Source organism: Salmo salar, chromosome 13 (assembly GCF_965601325.2).
Source record: "Salmo salar chromosome 13, fSalSal1, whole genome shotgun sequence".
NCBI lineage: Eukaryota > Metazoa > Chordata > Actinopteri > Salmoniformes > Salmonidae > Salmo > Salmo salar.
In genome coordinates, this window is record NC_138303.1 from 31,471,409 (window position 1) to 31,499,392 (window position 27,984).

Genomic DNA, 27,984 nt, shown 5'->3' on the forward strand with positions numbered 1-27,984 from the left:
CTGTACAGCCAGAGAACTCCGATTTCCCCACAATGTATGTAAATGAATGACACCATTTATTTTGCTCAATGACAGTAATATCTCCTAATGCCTCAAACCGAGTAGAAAATACAAGTTAATCAACTCAAGCAAACTGGACATAATGTCAACCTGTGCAAGAGGAAGACAAGCGTGCCAAGTAGCCTATGCTAACGTTTCAGCATTATAAAGGCTATTTTTCATCAAATACAACTGAGTTATTTTGCAATAACTACATCTTTCTCGTTATAACGTGACTTTTCTCATGAGTTATTGAATTATTACCCAATGTGATCTAATTTCGTAATAATTATATAAAAAATATTGCTGAGTGGCAGCAATATACCACTGTAGTATCTTGTACAGCTGAAGTTCACTGCATCCACATTTCTGCGTGAAACACGTGCCATTTTCCAGCTATTCCACCGGTTGCATGTCACTAAAGGCTCCAGTACAGATAATGCAGCTCAGCCTGTGCACCCATATGTATACTTGATAACAAATGTCCACATGGCAGTTGGGGGCGGGCCACAACCTGCTGTATCTGGGCTATTCGCCATAATTGGCTAAATCCATACCCAACCCTGCAGTAAATCGTGACATACTCAGTATGGGACATGATCGACTTAATTACCAAAATGATCAAATTTACTCTGTAGTAAAAGTTGACTCATATCGATGCCACATAGGCCATTTGAAACCAGAGAAGTTGGTTCTTAGGGTCAGTTGACCTTTAAACAATTTTTTTCTCAGAGCCTGAAATGAAGTCTTGTCTTGCAACATTGATATCAATACTATTTACAGGAAATATTTGAACATATTTTATTTATTGATGAAATACCAAACAAATCACTGGTTTTTCCTCATTTGTTTTCTCTTATTTACAGCAGGTCAAATATTTCAGCAAACATACAACAAATACTTGGTAGGTAATTAATGTCAAACTTTATAGTACATCAAGATTAGGGGAAATGGGAGTTTCAGATACTTTATAAAGCAAGTTTCACAGATTTACAAACATTATAAATGATAATAGAAAAAAAGGACGCATTATTCATTTAACTACTGCAAACAAAATTATACTTTAAAACAAATCATACTTTAAAATCTGTACAAGCACTTTCTTAAACATCCATAAATTGCCACAGAAGAGGAAATGGAGGTCTTTAAAAAGTCCAGTTTGCCGGATACACAGATTGATTTAATTTCTATTTTACAATAACTCTTTAAAAGAGGAAAAGGATGAAATAAACCTGTACATTTGTACAATAGGTCCTGCATTTTACGTATGTGGTCTTAAAGGGGAAAAAAAGCAAAAAACATGAGATGAGGAAGACAAAATCCTTTCACTTCTCTTGACCTTCTCTTTTCCTCTTTTAACACAATGATTCTCACTTGATGTGCATCGGCTTTTCATCTGTTTTTAACCGCTTGCGTTTAGGCTGCACAAACTCATCCTCGGAGTCTTCTGTGAGATCCGCCTCCTCTCCAGCTGGGGCCTGGGGCTCCTCAGGTACCTCTGGTACCTCAGGCTCCTCTGGTACCTCGGGGAAACTCTCATCTGGATAGAGCTCCAGCAGCCTCTCCTCAAAGTACAAACTCACAGCTTTCCCTGCCTCCGCCACCTCTGAGTCCGCCTGCCGGGAAGGAGGGAAGGAAAGAGGGGGAGAGTATGAGGAAGGGCGAGGTGGGGTGTGCGGATACCATTGAACAGGAGGGATGAATGGGTAAGGAATGGGAGGAGTACATTAGTGGGTTAACATTCCTAGTGGCAGAGTTGGCAGCTGAACCTTTACCCTCCATGTGTATTAGAAACAGCTTACCTGCACATTACTCTGTTTCTCCTCATCATATACCTGGATTATTCGAGACATCTAAAAAAGGGGCGATAACAGTACAATAAAATACAAAAAAGCAGAAGGGGAGGGGGGGGGATTTCACAGTACAGACAGGTTATAGGTAACAACCATGTGTACCGTCACTACCCTAGGTCTTTGGGCCTAAGGAAAATACATCCCTTAGTGAACTTGTGTCCAAATATGATTTGCATCTGTCATCCCTCCATAAACTCTTGTTTCACTTACTGAGGTTGCAGCTTACAGTCATTGGGTAAATCTTGTCATTTCATTTCCCAGCTAGTCTAGTCTATGGTCGGTCTTTACCTGGCTGCTTCTGCCTGCTGAGATAATTCTGAACAGCATCCATAGCCTTGCTAGGGGTCCTGGCGTATTCCTGGGAGTGACAGGTTTCACTTCCTCTCCCTGCTAAATTGTTTAGCTTGATATAGTATCCTTGACACTGACAGTTCCTTCACTGATACCTAGTAAGTGTCCTTGGAAATCATAACTTATGCATATGTAGCATATATGGCACATTGAGCTGAACTGCTGACTATGTCAACTGCAACCAATAGGAAATCTTTTAACGTCACCATCACAACTCAGTTCCTCATTGATTTTCTCAAGGTATCATATTGTTTCCCTCTGTTCCATTTCAAATCAATGTTGAAAACCAACCACTTTGTAAATTACCTTTCCCCCTAAACACATCACTTGAAAACATGTTCGACACTATCAAAAAGATCCAATTCAGATAGACACATTTTGACTTACAAAGCCAAAGATGAAAATCCCACACACATGGGACAACTCTTTTGCATTCAAAAGGTTAAGTATTTGGGTTAGTATCAGATTTAAACTATTCATTATTACACTAAAAGGAGAATGTAGCTTTTTTGTTTTACAACCAAATCTAATTTTGATGTAAACAGCATCTTAAAAAAGGTACTAGACCCTTTTTTTGTGCATTTTCACTTTTGAGAAACTTACCACTAACCAGCGCTTCATTTCCTTATCCTCTTTGTTCCATATGTTGGCTCTGACAAATATGAACAAAGGCTCCAAAATCACCCAAATTAGTCATTTTAGAAACAGAAAAGCTATTAGTATATTGTTGCAGGTCTTTACATGTTGTACACATGAAATTGTGGCATTCTGAACTTAATCCACAACATTATATTTCATTTTGTTGCAACTCGACTGCTACGTCCATTCTACAGGTAACTGCCAAAGTAACGGAAACACGCGAGTAAATGAGGGGTATAAAGTATATTGAAAGAAGGTGCTTCCACACAGGAAGTTCCAGACACTTGTAGAATCTATGCCAAGGTGCATTGAAGCTGTTCTGTTGGCTCAACACCCTATTAAGACAATGTCGGCGTTTCCTTTATTTTGGCAGTTACCTATAGCAGCAGGCTACACTGAGAATGGAACAGCTGAATAGGGGAAACGGCTCGAGTCGCACAAAATGGAATATAATGTTGCAGATAAAGTTCGGAATGACAATTTCATGTGTACAACAGCCGAAGACCTACATCACTATACTGAGACCGTTTCTGTTTCTAAAATTACACGTGGGTGTTTTTGGAGCATTTCTTCATTTTTTCCCCAGAGCCCCCATACAACGAGGATGAGGAAACATATTTTTTTTAAAGGGTCTGGACCATTCTATAACATTTGGTTGTAAAAAAGCTAACTTCTGCTTTAAGATCCAGGACTTGTGTGGCACAGTCAATGACAAACTACAATGAACAAAAATATAAACGCAACATGTAAAGTGTTAGTCTCATGTTTCATGAGCCGAAATAAATAATCCCAGAAATGTTCCATAGACACAAAAATCTTATTTCTATAAAATTTTATGCACAAGTTTGTTTATATCCCTGTCAGTGAGCACTTCTCCTTTGCCAAGAAGCTGATTAAACAGCATGATCATTACACAGGGGCACCTTGTGCTGGGGACAATATCGTCTGACAAGGGGTGCTGAGGAGTATCTCTGTTTGTGATTAAAGCCCTTTTGTGGGGAAAAAACGAAATCTGATTGGGTAGGTGTGCAGCCATGGGTGCCAGTCATGCAAAATCCATAGATTAGGGCTTAATACATTTATTTCAATTGACATTTCCTTTTGTGAACTGTAACTCAGTAAAATCTTAAATTGTTGCATGTTGCGCTTATATTTGTGTTGATAGAAACAGTTAGCTATAATGAATACAGACAAAAAGGAACCCATTAGCTGTTTAAAGGGTAATCTCTGCAAGAAAGTTATTTAGAATGACAATCTCTGAACTAATATATTGTGGCAAAAATGACAATTATAGTCAATGCTTTATAGGTTTGCTTGTTTTGTTAACTCCTCAGTAAACAAATCAAGAAGTCTTATGATAGCAGACTATCCCACTACGTACAAAATAACTGACCAGAAAGACATTACATTAGTGGCCATGAAAATATTCAGGTTAGAAAAACAGCAAATTAGTTTGGCAACACCACATTCACAACAAACATTATAGCGTGAGTACACAGTAACTGCATTCAGTCATCCAGTGTTAATCCCTGTGGGTGCACAAGTCCATGCCAAACGGTGTGATAAAGATCAACCTTCTGAATAATGTATTCCCAATGTCAGCATACAGTATTAGTGTGCATGTGGCCTCCTGCATCCACTCAACTATCAGTCAGCCCCATCTCCTAGTTAAATAAAGGTTAAAAAAATAAAATAAAAAATAAAACGTATTTTTTATTTTTATCTCTTCATGCCTGGAAGTCATGCCCACTCACCTCGTTGTACTTGGCACAGTTGCTGAAGACCAGGCGCACATCCGAGACAAAATCCTTCGGGCTCTGGTAGTGTTGGACATGCTTCAACTGTAGCTTCTGTTTCACCAGGGTCAAGTCCATGGGCTTCTTGATGATCTTGTAGTAATTAGGGATCTGGTGAGAGGGAAACACTGTGGTTTGAGAGCCATATTGGTTCATTAATTTAACATACAGAACATTATGGTTATAGTCACAATGATGAAGTAATGTGGTGCTGGGGGTATAGGGCAGGGTCAATAAACCAATCAAATGTATTTATAAAGCCCTTTCTACATAAGCAGTTGACACAGAGCTTTTACAGAAACCCGGGCCAAGACCCCAAAGAAACCAATGGTAGAATCAAGAACACAGTGGCCAGGAAAAAGTCTCTAGAAGGAAGAAAACTAGAGAGGCTGTACTCAGTAGAGGTGAAGAGTACATTTGGCCATCAAGGTCAGATATAATAACGGTGGCATTGCCTTTTACATGCTTGAGATACTTACAGAGGGAGGGACAGGCTCCTGGAACCCCTCACTGAGATCATGGCAGAAAACATACAGCAGGAGGCGCTCACACCTCTGCAGGGAGTGAGAGATAGGGGTGGTGGTTATGCAGGAGAACATTACACAAGTCCTTATCATTCCTCAGCTAGCAGAGAGAAAAGCAGAGCGAGAGAGACTGAGGCATGTGTCCCAATGTCTGAACGCAGCAAATAAAAATGGAAGGAGTAGCACATCAGGCTTCATGAGGACAAACATACTAAATACAAGTTGCCAGGAACTCACATACTCCATTTTAGTCATTAAACAGACACTCATATCCAGAATGCCTTACAGGAGCAATTAGGGTTAAGTGCTTTGCTCAAGGGCACGTCGACCGATTTTTCACTTAGTCGGCTAGGGGATTCGAACCAGCAACCTTCCGTTTACTGGCCAACCGCTATGCTACCTTAGAAAGCTGTACTGCCTTCATTCACACTGATTCACTCCTCTAAAGTAGGGCTCTACAACTCTGTTCCCAGATAGCTACCTTCCTGTAGGTTTTCGCTCCAACCCCAGTTGTAACTATCCTGAAACAGCTAATTATTATTATCAGGTGCGCTAAATTAAGGTTGGAGAGAAAACGTTCAGGGCGATATCTCTCCAGGAACAGGGTCAATGGAAATTCACTGATATACGTAGTGAGGAAATGTATTGAATTGGCAGTAGAAACTACTAATCCTATGGAAAGTCCTTTCAACTGTAAGCAGGGTGTGGGGTGTCAAACTTATTCCATGGAAGGCCTAGTGTCTGCTGGTTTTTCCTTTCAATTAAGACCTAGACAATCAGGTGAGGGGAGTTCCTTACTAATCAGTGACCTTAATTAATCAATTAAGTACAAGGGAGGAGTGAAAACCTACAAACTCAGCCCTCTGTGGAAAGAGTTTGACACGTGTTCTAGGTATTACAGGTGGATGGTTCCACTGACCCTCTGGTCCTCAGGACTCAGGCCCTGCTCACTGTTGTCCTTTTCGCCACGAGGCTCGTCGTCAGGCTGGTACTCCATCTCCGGGCTTGCCAGGCTCCGGCAGAACGTGCACATCCACTCTCCACTGAGAGGGGAGAAACAGAAAGAAAATGTGAAGCAATAACCCAGATATATAGACATGGGAAAATGATAGCTGATGTATAGCAAGATATCAGCAAGGAATGTAAAAGGCTTTGAGTTAAAGGTGCTATATGAATGAAATTCATTCTCATGCTGACATCTGTAGTCAACGCCAGCCTGTGTGTGCGCATCAGGGGCTGACCTCGGGGAGCACTTCAAGGTGGGGATGTGACAGGTGATGTGGAAGACTTTGGGGCAGCGGTCGCAGCAAAGCAGCTCTCCCCCGTTGTTGCACACAGCACACCAGTCCTCGTTGGGGTCATCCTCCTTCCCTCCTGCACCGCTCTGGTTGGTCCCCTGTGCAGTGCGTGGAGAGCGCAGGGCAGCAGACGCGGCTCCCTTGCCATTGGTCAGCAGTGCGGCAGAGGCCACAGTGGATGTGCTGCTGGTGGTGATAGGGGCGTTGCCAGGTCTGTTGGCCCCACTGCAGGCCTCCTGGTCCTGGGGCTCAGTTTTGACATGCTCCCCCACCTTCTTGAGGATGTCCTGGACAGAGGAGCCAGAAGTCACAGAGCCCAACACGGGGAGAGGGGGAGTACGTCTGCTCTCTGAACTACTCATCTGTGGGACAAACACACACAATAACAAAAAACTGAACCCTTTCAAGTGGGTTAAGTTCATTCAGAATTCTGGTTTAGCGTCAAGAAGTGAGGCCGAAAACCTCTGATGTTCAACAGACAAGCATCTTATATAGATAGCCTCAGGTAGACCGATACCTGCTAGATATAAACTTAGCAACAAAAAAAAACGTCCCTTTTTCAGGACCCTGTCTTTCAAAGATAATTCATAAAATTCCAAATAACTTCACAGATCTTCATTGTAAAGGGTTTCAACACTGTTTCCTATGCTTGTTCAATGAACCATAATTAATAAACATGCACCTGTGGAACGGTCGTTAAGACACTAACAGCTTACAGACGGTAGGCAGTTAAGGTCACAGTTATGAAAACTGAGGACACGAAAGAGGCCTTTCTACTGACTCTGAAAAACACCAAAAGAAAGATGCCCAGGGTCCCTGCTCATCTGCGTAAACGTGCCTTAGGCATCCTGCATGGAGGCCTGAGGACTGCAGATGTGGCCAGGGCAATACATTGCAATGTCCGTACTGTGAGACAGGACGGACAGCTGATCGTCCTCGCAGTGGCAGACCACGTGTAACAACACCTACACAGGATCGGTACATGCGAACATGACACCTGCGGGACAGGTACAGGATGGCAACAACAACTACCCGAGTTACACCAGGAACGCACAATTGCTCCATCAGTGCTCAGACTGTCCATAATAGGCTGAGAGAGGCTGGACTGAGGGCTTGTAGGTCTGTTGTAAGGCAGGTCCTCACCAGACATCACCGGCAACAACGTCGCCTATGGGCACAAATCCACCGTCGATGGACCAGACAAGGGGAGATGGTCGGATTTGCGTTTATCAAAGGAATGAGCGTTACATCGAGGCCTGTACTCTGGAGCGGGATCGATTTGGAGGTGGAGGGTCTGTCATGGTCTGGGGCAGTGTGTCACAGCATCAGACTGAGCTTGTTGTCATTGCAGGCAATCTCAACGCTGTGCGTTACAGGGAAGACATCCTCCTCCCTCATGTGGTACCCTTCCTCATCCTGACATGACCCTCCAGCATAACAATGCCACCAGCCATACTACTCGTTCTGTGCGTGATTTCCTGCAAGACAGGAATGTCAGTGTTCTGCCATGGCCAGCAAAGAGCCCGGATCTCAATCCCATTGAGCACGTCTGGGACCTGTTGGATCGGAGGGTGAGGGCTAGGGCCATTCCCCCCAGAAATGTCCGGGAACTTGCAGGTGCATTGGTGGAAGAGTGGGGTAACAACTTACAGCAAGAACTGGCAAATCTGGTGCAGTTCATGAGGAGATGCACTGCAGTACTTAATGCAGCTTGTGGCCACACCAGATACTGACTGTTACTTTTGATTTTGACCCCCTTTGTTCAGGGACACATTATTCAATTTCTGTTAGTCACATGTCTGTGGAACTTGTTCAGTTTATGTCTCAGTTGTTGAATCTTGTTATGTTCATACAAATATTTACACATGTTAAGTTTGCTCAAAATAAACGCAGTTGACAATGAGAGGACGTTTCTTTTTTTTGCTGAGTTTAGATCTTGGTCTAGATAAGGTAAAAGGAGCTGAAAGAGCTGGGCAGTTAGGTGTGTTACCATGCATGCGCTCCTCCCTCCATCCTTCCCTTGTTCCGTTTTGACGTTGGAGGTGGTGGTTCCCGAGAAACCACACTCCTTCTCGGCACCGGGCTCCTGCTTGACTCTGACCTGCTGTTCCATTGGGCCGCTTGCTGGCCCTGGCCTACCCGCAGATCCACAGCTTATGACACACACACACACACACACACACAATACCTCCCTTACATAAATATATGTATAACTATGTATGCCAGTGAGATTCATTGTTCAGGAGTGACTAGCTTACTCAACGGTTCAGTATCTGCAATGCTGCTTTCTACCCATCCTATGGATGTTTCACAGTTTTATGTAATAGTGTCATTTTCTCACAGTAATATGAGAGCCCTTGTGTTTGAGCAGAGGTCTAGTGCTTGGCCTGTGTGTCATTACCTGCCCCTGCTTCCTGTGCTGGACGTACTGGATGGCCGCACAGGCGTGTGGGAGTTTGATAAGCCTACGGGTGGGAGATAGAGAGTGAGCAAGGATGAGGCAGTAATATAGAAGTCATGTAAGAAAAACGATTTTCTTCGTTAAACGTGATAGCCATGACAGTGATTTGAGCAAATTATTTAAAATCATAGATCGGATTGAAGCTGTGTGTGAAGAAAGTGTTTGTGCTCGTTGTAGTAGAGTCGTCCTCCAGTACCTGAGGAGCCAGGGGAGTGTGTGGAGGGTCCGTGGGAGAGGTTCATGTTCCCGGGGGGCCCCAGGCCCAGCTGAGGGTATGTGCTGGCTAAGATGTAGCGACTCAGTAGGGCATCCAGGCTGCTGGAGCCCGCGTCTTCCAGCTGATGGCGCCACAAACATCCAGCCACAGGATAACACTGAATTAGTGGTCATTTTTAGTTCATCTTGTGAACATTTCTGATGAAGTATCGCCATGTATATGTATGAGCACCACATTTGATTTTATCTAAGTTGAGCCAGGTTCCGTTCCGCTTCCCACCCCCTCCCCCGAGCTCCTTCACTGAGCACAGATAGGTATAAAGCAGTATGGCAGAAACTATACTGAACAAAAATATAAAAACGCAACACGAAGTGTTTCATGAGCTGAAATAAATTTTGTTCACAAATGTATTAATATCCCTGTTAGTGAGCATTTCTCCTTTGCCAAGATAATCCATCCACCTGGCAGGTGGCATATCAAGAAGCTGATTAACAGCATGATCTTTACACAAGTGCATCTTGTGCTGGGGACAATAAAAGGTCACTAAAATGTGCAGTTCTGTCACACAACACAATGCCACAGATGTCTCAAGTTTTGAGTGAGTGTGCAATTGGCATGCTGACTGCAGGAATGTCCACCAGAGCTGTTGTCAGAGAATTGACTTAATTTCTCTACCATAAGCCGCTTCCAACGTCGTTTAAGAAAATTTGGCAGCACGTCCACCCGGCCTCACAACCGCAGACTACGTGTAACCACGCCAGCCCAGGACCTCCACATTTCTGTCTGTAATAAGGCCCTTTTGTGGAGAAAAACTAATTGATTGGCTGGGCCCTGCTCCCAAGTGGGTGGGCCCCATCATGACTGCGCCCCTGCCAAGTCATGTGAAATCCACAGATTAGGGCCTAATGAATTTATTTCAATTGACTGATTTCCTTATATGAACTGTAACTCAGTAAAATCTTTGAAATTGTTGCATTTATATTTTGTGCAGTATACATTGAATATTCATCATATTACTCATACTTATCCAATCCCCTCAGATCTACAAAAGGCAAAGGGGTGGGGGCCAGGAGAAAGGATGAGAATGGAAGCAGGCATGGTGAGATTTGGAAGTGCGTGACATGTGCCTGGTCCCAGAGGGCTGTGTGCACCTGAATGGGGGGGATGTTTGGTAGGCATGGCAGGTTCTCTGGGTTGGTGACGGAGGGGATGAGGTCGATGGCGCCCACTATGGGGCTGGCAGGGCCACGGTGGGCATGGGCGCTGGCCATGCTGGCACTGGTGGGACTGGTGGGGTTGGCAGCGCTCACGTTGTGGAGAGATGCCACTGGGAAGGGTCCAGCATGACCTGGGTTTGAATGCTACAGGGACAGAGAAGGAGGAAGTCAAAAACTAGAGATTTGCGGCAGGGTTGAATATTTATTAAATTGTTTAATTCTACCAGGTCTACAACGTGCTGAAAGGTCATTTTTGGAAGAATAATCACGAATCATGCCCATGCAACAGGAAACACGACTACTAGGACTGTGACAATACCAATATCGCAATATTCTTTCCATGGCAAAAACACAAAGCTGACCGAACTATTTGGTCCTTTAAAAACCTGCTGTATGTAAAATATAGTGTGCTATAGCTTGGACAATAAATAGTGACTCTAGACAACATCATGATGTTTGCTTCCGACATTAGGGATGTTTTCCTTAAGACGTTAAATCCGCTTTGTGTTTTGTTTCCTTGCCACGATACTAACGAGTATCGCAATACTGGTATAGTCCCGGCCGTAACGACTACCATTTACGTATAAGTAGAAAAAGTGTCAAACCCCAGTGAGATGTAACAAACGAAACCTGTGGTCGCTCATCTCAGAATCTACAGTCATCTAAACACAAAAAGGTACCCATACATACACAGTGAAAATCCTACTACCAAATGGCGACAGTTGCGCCAATCAGTAGTACCGGTTTCTGCATAAAACATATTACATTTTAGTCATTTAGCAGGCGCTCTTCTCTAGAGCAACTTACAGGAGCAATTAGGATTAAGTGCCTTGCTCAAAGGCACATCAACCGATTTTTCACCTAGTTGGTTCAGGGATTCGAACCTGGGACCTTTCGTTTACTGGCCCAATGCTCTTAACCGCTAGGCTACCTGCCGCCCTATTGTTTACTGTATATGTGATTGTTCTTGTTATTATTTTATGGATATCATCTTTGGATGTGTTGACTGATCAATTTCCCTTTTGTGGAGTAATAATGCATCTATACCTCAACTCAATTCATTAAATGTTTTTATCCCCTCAGGGACATAATGCAAGTGGTGTAGTCTGACCTGTCTCTGCAGCTGAGGCTGCATCATGGGGGAGTACTGCTGGCCGTTGGGCATGCGTGGCTGGGCGCTGGAGCTGGGCATGCGGCCCTGTCCTGGGGGCAGGCGCAGGTGGTGGGGGGGGTACATGTTGGGCCCGCCGTTCATGGGGCCCCTCTGCTGGGCCTGCATACTGATGAGGCGCGGGGGCTAGGGAGAGACACAGCAGAGGACAGACAGTTGTATTTTCGGGTAAAAGTATAACTGTCATGAACAAAATCATTATAGCAACAGATTATAATATTCAGTACTATTATAGGTCCAACAAAACATTTAACCTGGGTTGACAAAGGCACTATCAAACAGTGATGTAGTCGGGGGGTAAATGCTGATCACAGTTCACGGTGAGCAAATTAACACTTCCTATATTTTCAATGCATTTTTCCGCAATAAGTGGATAAATGCTTGTGCAAAATAAACTAAGTGAGTAAGCGGTCTTAAAGTGCATTTACCCTCCACTACACCACTGCTATCGATGAGAACAATGGTACCCTAAAAACATCAAGATATTCAGTCCTCCTCAGTCTTACCTGCTGCTGTACCATCTGAGGTACAGCCTGCCTGGGGTGCTGCTGGGATATTTGGGAGGCAATACGCATCTGTTCCTGGATCCTCTGTTGGTGTTGCTGCTGTTGTTGGTGCTGTTGTTGCTGCTGTTGTTGGTGCTGCTGTTGGTGCTGCTGTTGGTGCTGCTGTTGGTGCTGCTGCTGCTGCTGTTGTTGGTGCTGCTGCTGCTGTTGTTGGTGTTGTTGGTGTTGGTGCTGCTGCTGTTGTTTCTGCTGGGCGAAGGCTTGCTGCTGCATGTGCTGCTGCCGGAGCTGGGCCAGGTTGATCTGCCCCGGGCTTTTGCCATGGCCCGGGTGGCCGTGGCCCGGGGAGATGGGCCCCACCATAATGTTGGGAGGGTGCTGAGCCTGGGGCATCTTCTCGATCACCAGGTTCCCTACAGTTGGGGGATGAGAGAGGAGAGGCTAAAGTAAGTGACTGAGTATGTCTACGCGAAACCAATCCATCAGCTATAGGTAGTCTATGCCAAACCAATCCATCAGCTGTAGGTAGTCTATACCAATCCATCAGCTGTAGGTAGTCTATACCAAACCATCAGCTGTAGGTAGTCTATGCCAATCCATCAGCTGTAGGTAGTCTATGCCAAACCAATCCATCAGCTGTAGGTAGTCTATACCAAACCAATCCATCAGCTGTAGGTAGTCTATACCAAACCATCAGCTGTAGGTAGTCTATACCAAACCATCAGCTGTAGGTAGTCTATACCAAACCATCAGCTGTAGGTAGTCTATACCAAACCATCAGCTGTAGGTAGTCTATGCCAAACCATCAGCTGTAGGTAGTCTATGCCAAACCATCAGCTGTAGGTAGTCAATGCCAAACCATCAGCTGTAGGTAGTCTATGCCAAACCATCAGCTGTAGGTAGTCTATGCCAAACCATCAGCTGTAGGTAGTCTATGCCAAACCATCAGCTGTAGGTAGTCTATGCCAAACCATCAGCTGTAGGTAGTCTATGCCAAACCATCAGCTGTAGGTAGTCTATGCCAAACCATCAGCTGTAGGTAGTCTATGCCAAACCAATCCATCAGCTGTAGGTAGTCTATGCCAAACCAATCCATCAGCTGTAGGTAGTCTATGCCAAACCAATCCATCAGCTGTAGGTAGTCTATACCAATCCATCAGCTGTAGGTAGTCTATACCAATCCATCAGCTGTAGGTAGTCTATGCCAAACCATCAGCTGTAGGTAGTCTATACCAAACCATCAGCTGTAGGTAGTCTATACCAAACCATCAGCTGTAGGTAGTCTATGCCAAACCATCAGCTGTAGGTAGTCTATGCCAAACCATCAGCTGTAGGTAGTCTATGCCAAACCATCAGCTGTAGGTAGTCTATGCCAAACCATCAGCTGTAGGTAGTCTATGCCAAACCATCAGCTGTAGGTAGTCTATGCCAAACCAATCCATCAGCTGTAGGTAGTCTATGCCAAACCAATCCATCAGCTGTAGGTAGTCTATGCCAAACCAATCCATCAGCTGTAGGTAGTCTATACCAAACCATCAGCTGTAGGTAGTCTATGCCAAACCAATCCATCAGCTGTAGGTAGTCTATGCCAAACCAATCCATCAGCTGTAGGTAGTCTATACCAAACCATCAGCTGTAGGTAGTCTATACCAAACCATCAGCTGTAGGTAGTCTATGCCAAACCAATCCATCAGCTGTAGGTAGTCTATACCAAACCATCAGCTGTAGGTAGTCTATGCCAAACCAATCCATCAGCTGTAGGTAGTCTATGCCAAACCATCAGCTGTAGGTAGTCTATGCCAGTCCCCTAGACATTGCCGTGTAAAATTATCTGCCATCCTACCATGATGCAAAGGATACAAGCGTAAAAAGAAAAAAGGCACAGACATGTAATGCACCGAGTCCAAACTGTGAAACTATGCCAAACAATCTTCCAATCTTCTGGTCACCATTGGGAAGCACTATCATCAGTGTGCAGGTAGAGCACATCTCCCGTTCTATGCAATGCTTTATACTGTACCATCGGTGGCCAGAAACAGATTTCCTTGCATACTTGTCTGCATGTAGAGTAGTAAATCCTCTCACCTAGGTTGACCACGTTCTTGGCCCAGAATGTGGGGTCACAGAAAAAGCGAACAGCTCCGTTAGCCTGAGGCACTGGCTCCAGTCCAGCCTTCAGGACCTTGCGCAGCTGGTAGATGATCTGCACAGACACATATGAAGATATTGGGATGTTATTGGTTTGCAGATACTTTATATACACTATAGTTTATAGAGAGGATCAATTTAGGATAGGGCAACTTCTGCATATTATAGTTCACTCTTTGGCCTTTGTGGAGAATAGGTTGTGTGTGAGCTTTTCCTTGAGACTGTTTGTGTATGTTTATCTGTTCTCCGTACCAGCCTCTTGCTGTAAAGCAGGGCGGTGCTGCTGCCACTGTTAATGGCAGAGTGGGTGAAGTTGAGCACATGGAGGATCTGCCTGGCCAGGTTGGCGATGTCTGTCTGCTGGGTCAACAGCTTCATGCTCCTCTCCTTAGTCACACTCTGGAGGACCAAGGGACAAACGGTAGGGAGAAACGTTACCAACAGGCATCCACCCGCCTATGCAATTAGGGTGAAGCCTGACCCTTTTTTATTAAATTAAAACAGTATCCAAGTAATGTCACAGAATAAACTTTACATCATCTGGCAATGTAGGAGCCAAATTAAGTTCATAGTGATTCTTTGGTATTCATTCTTCTCTAGACAAAACATTGAGGGACGGTTTACCGAACCCTAATCTTGGATTAAAAATCTCCATTGAAAATGTGTTTTAGTCCAGGACTAGGTATAATCTCTCTAGGCCTGAAAGCATAAATTATTATAACTCAAGTAATTTGGGGAATTTTAAAGGCTCTGAGGGATGAGTTCAAATGCATTCCTTGCATAGGTACCATGATGGCCTTACCTCAAGCTGCTGCAGTAAATACTTGCCCTTCTTGTTGATTTCGTTGATAAGAGTGAACACGGCTATCTTGATGTCATGTTCCACCTTCTTATGGGTATCAGTAACTTCCTTTATCCTGGATGGAAACAGGGACGGAAACAAGGACACTCAAACTAGAGACACACTAGTAAACTATAAAAGAGCACTTTACTTCTCAACCCATAAACAAGCCCTTAAGAAATCTCTGTAGGGTGGGGAAGTGGCCCCTAGACGCTGATCTGATCAGTTTAGCCTTTCCCCACCTATGGTTAAGATTGGAGAACGGGAAGATGATTCTAGATCTGTACCTAGGGGAAAGTTCACCCTGCAGCTATGAAGTCTCCAAACAAGCCACGTTCACAGGAGAGATGGGAATGCTGCTGTACCTGCTTGTCACCTGAGAGTGAGAGTAGTGAACGTAGGTCTTTTTCTCCTGCAGTTTGACCATGTGTGTCTCGATGATGCCTTTCTGGTTCTGGAAGGCCTCCTCCAGAAACTGGTACCTGAGAGAAGAGAAACTCTGTTCAGCAAGGAACACCAAGGCTTAGATCACTGGACTAGATCGCTGTTTTTCTCATTGTGCCCGATCCTCACTGGATATGTGTGAATGTAATACAAAACCAAACGTATTTCCATTCACCACCACTGACCAGAATTCACTACAGATTTTGATTTCCTATTCTAAAGATCATATGTTGTCTATGCACTACTGCATGTCCTACCTGTGCTCCTTATGCTCCAGCAGTTGGCAGTCCCGGCAGGTGAGTGTGTCACAGGTTTCACAGAAGAGTTTCAGGGGCTCCTGTTTGTGGATGGGACAGAACACAGGCCTCTGTTCCGACACACCTACAGACTCTATAGAAACCGAGAGAAACAAAAGAAAGAATACGAAATAGAGAGAGAAATAACAAGACAACTTTTTTTATTTGTTTTTAAGAGTGAAAGAACATGTGAGATAAAGAAATACATTAATTAATACAGTGTATAGTACTGCATGTCAGCTATAGTGAGAACCAGCAGGGCCAATCTACTACTAATGGAGCACTGACTGATTCTGCAGCACGTTACCATGACAACAGCCAGTCAGCTGTGAAGTTATAAGGCCTGGATAAACTACAGCCATCCTAAGAGTCACCAAATGCCTACACCAAAGCCTTCTACTTGCAAATAGAAACCTCCGACCTACACGTCCAACTAGGCTATGTCAAATTGTCACTTGATATTCTAGGTTATCCATCACATATTGTGTTTAGGTTTGTTGGACAGTTTACCTTCAGAGACATCCTCTTTCTTGCGGATTTTGTGGTCCTTGGTGATTTTAACTCTCTGGTGAGCCTCGATGCAGGTTTTGCACAACCACTCTCCACATTCTGCACAGAACCCAATGGTATCTGCATTGTCCTCACAACTGGTGCACATCTGAATGAGACAAAACACACAACTTTGGCTAGATGCAGCTGATAATGAGGGAGTTGTATTAAATCAACCATCCACTTGAACTTAACTGAATTAAATTACAGTTAAATTGTGGTATACCTGTGCAGATTTTTCATCTGAAGTCTTGGAGGCCTCGGTGGTGTCCTTGACAAAGTAGTTGTCAATTATGTCACTTTGTTTGCAGTCTTGACAACAAACTACACACCGCATGACATTCACTAGAGTAGACAGAGGAAAGAGACAAGATAGAAGCACTGGTTAGGCCTATAGCCTAAGTGGTGAAATTGACAAAGAAATCATCATCTTGAAATCAGCAACAACAAAAAGATTTTCTCGCTAATAGTTTGCATACAGATACTACAGAGGTCAGAGGCTATTCAAAAGGCCTGTGTAGAAAAGAGATGGATGCAATCATCAAGTTGGATCAACTACTTTAACTTTTGCCAACTTGTCCCAAACACACAAAAAAATTGGGGGGGACGAAAATTAGTTTTATTGCATCTACAATCTGAACTGTGGGGGTAGCTTTGTTTAAAAAACCATGTCAGTTCACCTTTTACAATTGGTTGGTGCTTAAATGTATTAATAATAAAGATGCTACAACTGAATTGGTAAGTACCATAATAGCGGACCATGAAATACATTGTAGGGCCTAAGTAGGTGGGTGCTACACACAGGCAGTTCCCGTTTGAGGGTTGGGAATATAAATCCATGAAATTATCATATTCACCCCAATATTTCATATTCTTTTCAAGATTTCTGAATAATGACAGATTGATATATTCACATGAGACACAAATCAGTGAGCTGTATCAAAAGTGGGCAATGATATGTTGAAAATACATATCCCTTCAGCTAAATGTTGAATAGATAATCCTTAACTGCTCCACCCCCAAACTTAACTCCTCTCAACTCCCTTAAACCCATTAATTACATTTCCGAGTACATTACTGGATGCAGCACAAACCAGCTCAATCCAGTTTGAGCCAGTCTATACCGGCTCATGCTGCACACAGCCGGTTTGGTGTAAGCCCCAGCTGCAAGGGGCTGTGAGTGATTGGCTGTGAGTGCAGCTGAAAGGGTTTAGGAGACCACACCACCAAGACTGATCTGCCACTGCAGCTGTGAGACTTTGAACCGAGGCAAGTCAGGGCGCATACAAAACACATACATGCAGTGCACTGCACACAAACTGTATCGAAATAGAATTTCACATTTTTCAAAATCATGGTCTGTTATTGTTACATTATACCATTTATATGACCTAATAGGTGAGGCAGAATTTCATGCATGAATCTTTGAATATAACATAGAAAAGCAGACTAGGGGAAAACTAGGAAAATGGCCAACTTATTAAATAGACATAGCCTAATTGTGTTGCACCTGTCATGCCTGACCTTTCAAATAGCCTACATGTGTATGATGCTGACAATCTTGTACCATTAGTCCACATGTTTGTTTATTTAATGGTTAGGCTGTACTGCTACATATCTACATGGAATCTAAAAACAGATGCCACATTCAGACAATCGCCTTGAGGGCAAGGCAAATAAACCAAAATATAATGTTGTATGATTGGCCAAATACTTAATTTAGGCCTATGATTGTTATCATTTGAATCTTTGTAAATAAACAATGTGTATCTTCAAAATATGTTTAACACCATGATATCGATCTCATGGACTGAAAGTCCATGCATCCATAGTTCAATCTTTAAATGTGAGTGTTTACATTCCACAAACCAAATTCATCAGCTGTATGGAGTCTATACGAAACCATCGGCTGTAGGTAGTCTATACCAAACCAGGTGGCAATTTTATTTGATCTTTTCTAGACTTAGTGCAAATAAGGCAATATGAGATGGCACCCAGTTAGGCCTAGGTCTATTGCTCTTATTTAGGAGTTTATTTAAGTTTTACATCAAATCTCAACCATGTTGATAAGAGAGTGTGGGTCATAATAGAAAAAAAGAACAACCCTTGGGTAGTTCTGACCACAGTGGCCAAAATACCATAGGCATCAAATAGAAATAGGCCCAGATCTTTTTCTGCTCGTTGGCACTCATTGCCTTCTGGAAAATGCCATTATGACACATCGGCCTACACCTAGTCTGGTCCTCCAAGATCTGTTTGCGTATTGCAGCCAACCCCCTATGTTCATTGTCAATGCCAAAAGTTTGGCACATCAAAGACCATAAGGGGATGGCTGCAATACGCAAACAGATCTTGGAGGACCAGACTAGGTGTAGGCTGATGTGTCATAATGGCATTTGAGAAGGCAGTGAGTGCTGGCAAGCAGAAAGGGCAGTGTTCCTGGGCATTATCAAATGTATCGTAATGGTTGGGGGTCAAACGTGTTTAGCCCATGGCCTAACTACATGGTCTGTCCACATGACCACCCCTAGAAGGTCCCAACTATAATGGAAAACATTTTACCTTGATTTAATGCCAGAAATAAATGGGGGAATTGTGTTCTTGGTTGCCCATTATCCAGACCTAAGCCTTTACTTACCCATAAAATGTATGTACATTAGTTTTGAATGTCAGTAGTTAGCCTAAGGTTAATGTAACAAGATCTGGTTTACTAGAATTTAGTATTGTCAAAGTAAATAGTAATCCACAATTGTGCCTAGGGAGAAATAGGCATGGACTAAACATTACAGAAAACTGCAAAAAGTTGGTTAGTTGACTTCTTTGGACATTACTGTGTAGGTGAATTGAATTTGAACTGGGGGGAAAAAAACGGAAAAATGCTAAATAATTACACCTGGAAAGCCAATAATTTATTCTCAGCAGAAACCAAGAGCACCATGTTTCATCCGTCATTTGATTTGTCAATGGCATTATAGGTCTATGTATAATACATATAAAATAATTAGGTGGATGCCTATATTGGATGCCTATATTGTCCTATTACACGTATATATGCAAAATGTATTTTTTGCAAATCCCAACTCCACATGATTTGGGTTAAATGCCAAGATTTTTCACCTTGTCGGTTCCGGTATTCGAACTACCTACCTTTCGGTTACTGGCCCAACGCTTTAACTTCGAGGCTACCTACACCTATTCTGGTGTAGTTGTCATGTCATGCAACGATCATGTTGTGTGGATGGACAAACGTCCCACCTTGAGAAAGGATGGTGAAACTGAATTTTGGGTCCTAAGCCAAGGCGCTTTACTGATAAGAGAAACTGAGAATAATTGTATTCTGTATCTGGCTGTGGGGCACATGTGACATTCAATATGAATCCTCTTCTGGCATAAACAAACCATGCAACTCTATGTACATTTACTTGAAGAGCAGTGCAGATGCAAAGTTAGGTAACGTTAACAGAATGACGGCACAAACCATCATTCTGTTACCAAATGTTGCATATGGACTGTTCTTCGAGTAAATGTGTTTCTGTAACATTTTCAGTGGAAATTGTTAAGTAGTCCTTGTGCATAGAGTTGTATGGATTATTTAACTTTACAATCATTGGTTTTTGTTTGACACACATTTTAAAGCAAAAACTCCAAGTTACCTTGGAATTGCCCATAGCCGGCCTATCAGGCCCAGGGGCTGTTGCCTATTCAGTATGCTGTTGTATTACCATAACTAGATTAGGGCCATTGTGAAACATGTTATTTTAAGAGTCACAATGTGAGTAATATATATACACTATATATCTCCATATGACGGCTATTAATCAGTGAAAAACAATATTATCCTGAAACTCGCCATCAAGTCGACTTAGCATGTCATTATGCTTGCTGACCATTTGGCAGCTGCATGGTACTCAACGTTAATACATAATTGTTGATACGTGGTACCTACACTGCAGTAGCTAGCAATTTTACATCCACTGCCCACTTGAAAGTAGATTACACTCACCTATGTGGGTGTCTGGCTGTCCGTTCGGCCCAGGCACCTGTACGGTAACTTGTCGCTCTGGCAGTGGGATACATTTCAAGCAAAATGAGTGAAGACACGGTAAGAGTTTAGGTTCACAGTCACGGGTCTGGAGACTTTGTTTACACACAGCGCAAGTATCCATAAGGTTTATTGGGATGACGGGGTTGGCTGGTGGAACTGTTGGAGGTGGGGACATATCGGTTGTGAGTGTTGGTGAGGTTCCAGCTGTATCCCCAGCAGCCGAGGACTCGGTTGTCCCCCCATTGGTGTTCCCAACTGGGCTGCTGCTAGTGCTGCCTTCTTCCACTGCGCCCGCGCTGTTGCTGCTAGCGTCCCCTCCTTCGCTAACGTTAGCGGGTGTAGGCACCTGGGAAATATTCTCCTGGGATTGTGAATCCTCTCCTTCTTTCGAGTTCGACTCGATGACAATCACCGCATTCACATTTTTCAATTCGGTTGTCCCGCCATTGGTGTTCCCAACTGGGCTAACATTACTGCTAATGCTGTCTTCTTCCCCTGTGCCCGCGCTGTTGCTGCTAGCGTCCCCTCCTCCGCTAACGACGTCGTTAGCTGGTTTAGGCATCTGGGAAACATTCTCCTGGGATTGTGAATCCTCTCCTTCTTTCAAATTTGTCTCTATGGAAATCGGCGGATTCACATCTTTCAATTCTGGGTCTCCGCTATCCTCTCCCTGAGGTTCTGAATCTAATTTGGAAGAGCTCTCCATATCCTCTTCGCCTTTGTTGTCCGCCATCTTCCTTCCTCTTTGAACCGCAACCGGCAGGACGTCCTACGTACCGAGTAAAAAAACGTGTTGTCTACGTCATTACGTAATTTACGGTCTTACTCTTTGACTGTCTGTCAATAACAGAGTATTAACATTCCAAAATAATTCGTAGGAACCAAATATGACAAGACATTTTAGATCATGTTTGGATAATATCAAAGTAATGCTTTACATTTCCAAAACATTTGAAATATTAAAATAAAAAATCTAATCTCATGCACAAGAATTGTAGCATTTGCTTAGTTTAGTCACGCCCCCCAAAAATTAGGCCTGACTCATTGTCATATGACAGCAGGGAATTCTGCAATAGAGTACCACAGTATGAGTCATAATACCCATAAAACCTAGCGGTCAATCAGGGAAATGGTTCCAATAATTTTCCCATAAGGGATTTTAGAAACACTAAAAAAGGGCTGTTTCGTGTAGGTTTACCCTGGCGTAACGTTTTGATAACCGTGTAGATCTCTCTAGGACAAGGACTTTTATCAATTTATTTGCCTCTATTTACACCCCAAAATGAAACGCTAATTAGCTGCTAATTTTGCTATCTTAAAAAACTACAAATGCCATGATCATCTGGACAAAACTGCTGAATCGAGGTAAAAGTAAGAATCTCTGGATTAACTAAATTGAGTAATGAATAAATTAGCTACATTTCTTTAAATTGACAATTCTATGAACTGTCTTGTGCAAGTTTTAAATTGACACATTACCTGTTAGCAAAAGTGTAAGAAATGACATGCAGGAGCTTGCTGGGATTTGTAGTTTGCATGATGTCTACTTCCATGCTAATTAGCATTTTCGAATCGAGAGTAAATAGAGCCGAATATACTGATAAGTCACCTTGTTCGAGATTTACATGGGTATTAAATAATCACACCAGGGTAAGCCTACATGAAACACAGCCCTTATTTTAAGTGTTTCTAAAATCCCCTGTTGGGAAAATGAATGGTGAAATTACAATTGGAACCAATTCCGTTTGACCGCCAGGTTTTATTGGTATTATGACACCTCCACTGTGGGGCTCTATAGCTTCTCATTTTCAACTTGGTTAATATTCACTGACAGGCTTTTAACAGGCAAGAACCAGGGCCCATCTGTTGGTAGTACTGTTGACAGTAGACATAACCAATCCATGAACAAACACATGTCTCAACATCATTTTATTATAAGTGTATTTAAAAAAAAAATAAAAATATTACATGTACAAAAACTTTTTGTATCACAAATGTTCTAAACATGCTAGCATGTTTTTGTGCACAGGTACTTGACTATATGCAAAGAAATCATGTGAATTTGGTAGACAGCATCATTAGTTATGCTTAACTCTACCTCATTTTAGAACTATTTAAATTGACAAACGTTTAAAAATTGACAAGAGTTCACTTCTTAAGTGATCTCGAGGTACAATGAAAAAGCTCTTCACACGGCCCATGGTTTTTCAATGGTCACTGTCTGACACTAATCTAAAGAAACTGTGGAGCCAAGGCAAATATGTTCTTCTGAAAGTTTGGAGAGTCCTTTTCTTTTCATGTTGGTTCTCAGCTGCAAGCTTAACATTTTATTTTTTGTAGAAGAGGTCTCGCACAAGGCTCGAGTTCTAGAAGTCCTGTCGAATATTTTCCTTGTTCTCGTCACCCTGTTGCTGTTTGAGCTGTCCAACTTCATTCTCCAACTGGACGATGGCACGTTCAATCTCATAGTTCTTACTTACGAGGGACACCCAACTGTTACGAGAGACAGCAAGGATTTAAAAATCATTGACAATCATACCACATTTAGAGAACAGTAATGAAAAATACAACATTTACAGAACTGACTTTGACTCCAGCTCTCTCAGCTTGGCCCCGCCTGCAAGCTGATCATTCTTTCGTTGCCAGTTCAAGTCCTGAATCTGCTTTCTGCAAAAATGCACAAACAGAAAAGGCTGTTAAAAAAACATTTATGCAGAAGCTTGTTGACAGTTTGTCAGACTCTTTCCAAAACTACAACTAAACAAGCTAACCATGAATGTGATACATGACTTGTAAATCTTAACAGAATATTTTCACACCATTTACTTACCTAAATTTCTGTAGTTCCTTTTGAGCCAATTCAATCATAAAGGCCAGGTTACTGTAGAGTGGAAATAATGACCAATATTAAGGCAATGTCAAAAAGTTCCTGTGAACCTATACTTTACTCTTCAGGACAAGCATGTGTAAACCCCCCCCCCCCCCCAAAAACAGCTCTTCTTTCCTGTCCGATTTAAATCACTAATCGAGCCCCATTTGTTAAGTCAAATCAGTTTGGTTGTCCTCTGACTCTTTCCTGGACTTTAAGATAAATGAAGAGCTCTACTGTGCACAGGCAGCAGCCACTGACTCACTCATTGTAGACCTTCCATGCGTTGGTGCCATAGTGTGCCATGAGTTCCAGGTTCTCAATGCGCACTGCCTGATGCTCCAGCTGAGCCATGGAGTTGTTCACACAGTCCTGCCATGCAGTGATGTCATTCTTCTGCCCCGACGATGGAGCTGGAAGCTCATATCTGCACAGATTAAAAATAAAACAGTTGGGTGTACACTCCGGACAACGAGGGTTTAAATGCATCACGTTAGAACTGAATGGGTGAATGTTAACAATATTTTTTAACAGGACTATTTTTGCTATGTGCAAAAGAGTAGACTGGGTTGACCTCTTCATGCTGAGAAGTTCCAGAGGCTGCCGGGCTGCTAGCCTCTCAAACTCGTTCCTCATGATTTCAGTCTGATGGGTGATATATAAGCATTAGTATTTGCTTCACATAATGTAATTGTACAGCATCATAGATTACACAGTTGACAGTGAGTCAGTCAAAATCCATAATCATATAACAGCATGACATGTGCATATTCATTTATGGCTTTTTGTTAATAGAATGTGGAACTGTGTAAGTGATACTTACTTCAAAGGTAGTGAAATCAGGTGTGGGTATATAACTGAGATAGTTCTTTGTCGGTCTGTATCTGCGAGTCTCCTCTTCTACCAAGGCTGCAGCCTGTGTATGGAAATAAATACATATGAACAGACAGCATAGTACTACAGTAACGTTAAACTAGCTAGACTCGTACCTCTTTGAGGGGTGACCTAGCTAGCTACTGTATGTTATTGTACGTTAGCCGATGATGGCGGTTGCTTGAGGCATGATTCTAAAACGACCAGATGAGCAAGACCATGCTGTTTTTTTTAAATTGGCAGTAGCCTGGTAACGTTACTTTGCTTCCATGGCTTGCTCATGTCTATCATAGGTCCTTGGGACGTCACCCCATTTTACGTTGACATTTTAGTCACTTAGTAGACGCTCTTACGCTTCGATCACACCGACAGTGTTATGGAACACCAGCAGTACATTAATTGTTGCCATCCCAATAAAGTTGACATGTGAAATGGTTAAGGTTAGGTAAGGGACGTTCTAAGGATCCCTGCTTGCTAACTATAGCTAGACTAGCGAACGTTAGTTAGCAACTGATAACAATGCCTATGGAGCAGATACTTACCGCCTCTCTGACGCCAGCTGCATCATAACCCTGGTCAAAATACGGTAGGGCATCTACAAATACGTCACCAGCTACTGATGAAGTTCCAGACATATTCAGTTTAGTTGTTTGTTTGTTTACTAGCTAGCACCGCTAACTAGCTAGTTGTTTTAGCAGCAAAACAACGCGGTCGTCACTAGTTACCACAGCCACAAAGTCATAAACCCCGCCATTTATACAATTTGTCTTATCATTTTAAACCTAACCACTCTGCTAACATCAACCCCAACCTTAAATTATGATCAAAAAGCAAATGTTCGTTTTCATGAAGTTTTACGATATAGCCAATTTTGACTTTGTGGCTGTGCTAATTTGTGGAACCCTAACAACGTGGCCGGCCCGAAGATTTTTATAACTAAACCAAGATAGATTACAGCCTGCCGTTTTCAATTGGAACAAATTAGTCGTAGAGGGGAGAACAAGAAAGGATGTGGGCCGAGCTTAACACGAGTTTGCGAGATCCTATTGGCGCGTTCTAGCCTACATCTGCATATTTCCGTTAGGGAACGCCACCTCTGTAGTGCGCGTGTGCAATAACTAAATTCGCCTTTGCACTCCTTTTGCAAAGGTAAAGTCTACTAAACTTAGTCCACTCTGTTCATAACATATTCTAGTTTTGGGAACAGAAAACTGTATCGAGATCAAATGTTTCATCGATGAGTTAATTTGCAGAATGTCTGCCAAAATCAATAACGTTCCATATTTGGTAGTGAGTGGAAAGGCCAAGCGGATGCATCACATTTGTACATCCGGTAAAAGATCTGTCTCATTGTTCTATCTGTGGCCTCTCGCTCCTGCTGTCTTCCGGGAGTCTGAACATATTTTCCTTTGGCGTTTGATGGTGGCCTTTGGCTTTATAGCGCCCCCTACGCCCTGGAGTAGTTCTTTATCTAAATTACTTTTTCATATGCAACATAGCTAGTAATAATATCTAATTTGCATCCTGAAGTTAGTGTTCATTATGTAATAGTTTATTTAGGTCAGTGTTTCCCAAATTCGGTCCTCGGGACCCCAAGGGGAGCACGTTTTGGTTTTTACCCTAACAGTACAATGTTGATTCAAATGATAAAATATAGATTTTTACTTGAAATCAACTGTGTACTGCTATGCCAAAAACCAAAATGTGCGAAGTTTGGGAAACCCTGATTCAGGTCATTAGGACTAATTAACACAAAAATAGCATGCCTTTAGGAAATAAAATATATTGTTGGTGACAGTAGTGGAGACATGAATGAATACCACACTTACATTTAGTATGAGCACATTTATTAAAGAAAATGTATTGTGGACATTTCACTTGCAATTTCTTTTATATATACATAGTACCAGTCAAATGTTTGGACACACCGACTCATTCAAGGGTTTTTTCTTTGTTTTTTACTATTTTCTACATTGTAGAATAATAGTGAAGACATCAAAACTATGAAATAACACATGGAATCATGTAGTAACCAAAAGTGTGAAACAAATCCAAATATATTTTATATTTGAGATTCTTCAAAGTAGCCACCCTTTGCCTTGATGACAGCATTCTTGGCATTCTCTCAACCAGCTTCGAGGTAGTCACCTGGAATGCATTTCAATTAACAGGTGTGCCTTGTTAAAAGTTAATTTGTGGAATTTATTTCCTTCTCTATGCATTTGAGACAATCAGTAGTGTTAGAAGATGGCCCTATTTGGTAAAAGACCAAGTCCATATTATGGCAATAACAGCAAAAATAAGCAAAGAGAAACAACAGTCCATCATTACTTTAAGACATGAAGGTCAGACAATGCAGAACATTTCAAGAACTTTTAAAGTTTCTTCAAGTGCAGTCGCAAAAAACATCAAGTGCTATGATTAAACTGGCTCTCATGAGGACCGTCACAGGAAAGAAAGACCCAGAGTTACCTCTGCTGCAGAGGATACGTTCATTAGAGTTACCAGCCTCATACATTTCAGCCCAACAAATGAATGCTTCAGAGTTCAAGTAACAGACACATCTCAACATCAACTGTTCAGAGGAGACTGCGTGGCGAGAATCCGTCTCCGCACCACGTGCTCTCACCACTGGTGTCCCCAGGGCTCAGTTCTAGGCCCTCTCCTATTCTCCCTATACACCAAGTCACTTGGCTCTGTCATATCCTCACATGGTCTCTCCTATCATTACTACGCAGATGACACACAATTAATCTTCCCCTTTCCCCCGTCTGATAACCAGGTGGCGAATCGCATCTCTGCATGTCTGGCAGACATATCAGTGTGGATGACGGATCACCACCTCAAGCTGAACCTCGGCAAGACGGAGCTGCTCTTCCTCCCGGGGAAGGACTGCCCGTTCCATGATCTCGCCATCACGGTTGACAGCTCCATTGTGTCCTCCTCCCAGAGTGCTAAGAGCCTTGGCGTGACCCTGGACAACACCCTGTCGTTCTCCGCTAACATCAAGGCGGTGACCCGATCCTGTAGGTTCATGCTCTACAACATTCGCAGAGTACGACCCTGCCTCACACAGGAAGCGGCGCAGGTCCTAATCCAGGCACTTGTTATCTCCCGTCTGGATTACTGCAACTCGCTGTTGGCGGGTCTCCCTGCCTGTGCCATTAAACCCCTACAACTCATCCAGAACGCCGCAGCCCGTCTGGTGTTCAACCTTCCCAAGTTCTCTCATGTCACCCCGCTCCTCCGCACACTCCGCTGACTTCCAGTTGAAGCTCGCATCTGCTACAAGACCATGGTGCTTGCCTACGGAGCTGTGAGGGGAACAGCACCTCCGTACCTTCAGGCTGTGATCAGTCCCTACACCCAAACAAGGGCACTGCGTTCATCCACCTCTGGCCTGCTGGCCCCCATACCTCTGCGGAAGCACAGTTCCCGCTCAGCCCAGTCAAAACTGTTCGCTGCTCTGGCACCCCAATGGTGGAACAAGCTCCCTCACGACGCCAGGACAGCGGAGTCAATCACCACCTTCCGGAGACACCTGAAACCCCACCTCTTTAAAGGAATACCTGGGATAGGATAAAGTAATCCTTCTAACCCCCCCGCCCCCCCCCCCAAAAAAAAGATATAGATGTGGTTGTTCCACTGGATATCATAAGGTGAATGCACCAATTTGTAAGTCGCTGGATAAGAGTGTCTGCTAAATTACGTAAATGTAAATGTGAATCAGGCCTTCATGGTCAAATTACTGCAAAGAAACCACTACTAAAGGACACCAATAAAAAGCAGAGACGTGCTTGGGCCAAGAAACACGAGCAATGGACATTAGACCGGTGGAAATCTGTCC

General features: G+C 43.0%; 2 protein-coding genes across 9 annotated transcripts; both read right to left on the reverse strand.

Annotated features, from left to right (window-relative positions):
- Nucleotides 1-826: 826 nt before the first annotated feature.
- Nucleotides 827-21,159, reverse strand: LOC106566845 (E3 ubiquitin-protein ligase TRIM33). Of its 8 annotated transcripts, none has more exons than XM_082959973.1 (21): nucleotides 20,354-21,159; nucleotides 16,577-16,695; nucleotides 16,312-16,459; nucleotides 15,763-15,895; nucleotides 15,427-15,543; nucleotides 15,023-15,137; nucleotides 14,473-14,619; nucleotides 14,158-14,275; nucleotides 12,073-12,488; nucleotides 11,507-11,692; nucleotides 11,001-11,057; nucleotides 10,330-10,539; nucleotides 9,158-9,299; nucleotides 8,902-8,965; nucleotides 8,491-8,653; nucleotides 6,444-6,787; nucleotides 6,122-6,245; nucleotides 5,158-5,232; nucleotides 4,637-4,789; nucleotides 1,842-1,892; nucleotides 827-1,655 (listed from the first exon to the last, which is right to left on the reverse strand). In XM_082959973.1, the coding sequence occupies exons 1-21, from the start codon at nucleotides 21,126-21,128 to the stop codon at nucleotides 1,410-1,412; spliced, it is 3,903 nt and encodes a 1,300-aa protein (XP_082816099.1). In that variant the 5' UTR covers nucleotides 21,129-21,159; the 3' UTR covers nucleotides 827-1,409. The 8 variants fall into 8 exon arrangements, with proteins under 8 accessions (XP_082816099.1, XP_082816094.1, XP_082816093.1 ...); XM_082959968.1 differs by having other exon boundaries at nucleotides 6,444-6,862; nucleotides 12,073-12,485; nucleotides 20,354-21,158; XM_082959967.1 differs by having other exon boundaries at nucleotides 6,444-6,862; nucleotides 20,354-21,158.
- A 1,151-nt stretch (nucleotides 21,160-22,310) lies between these two features.
- Nucleotides 22,311-24,853, reverse strand: LOC100196191 (breast carcinoma amplified sequence 2). Its single transcript, NM_001141220.2, is given in 7 exon segments — nucleotides 22,311-22,888; nucleotides 22,982-23,062; nucleotides 23,226-23,276; nucleotides 23,530-23,691; nucleotides 23,839-23,909; nucleotides 24,088-24,180; nucleotides 24,680-24,853. Coding segments are annotated over 7 exon segments (678 nt in total). The 5' UTR covers nucleotides 24,773-24,853; the 3' UTR covers nucleotides 22,311-22,761.
- Between the last annotated feature and the right edge of the window lie 3,131 nt (nucleotides 24,854-27,984).

Excerpts from the sequence above, each read along its gene's own strand:
- LOC106566845 (XM_082959967.1), bottom strand. The coding sequence starts at position 21,128 with ATGGCGGACAACAAAGGCGAAGAGGATATGGAGAGCTCTTCCAAATTA. Across the intron at positions 11,693-12,072 it reads CTCAGATGGTACAGCAGCAG|CCCCCGCGCCTCATCAGTAT; the intron begins GTAAGACTGAGG and ends GTCTCTCCCTAG. Across the intron at positions 11,058-11,506 it reads AGCCTCAGCTGCAGAGACAG|ATGACTGTAGATTCTGAGAT; the intron begins GTCAGACTACAC and ends TTTTGTGTTTAG.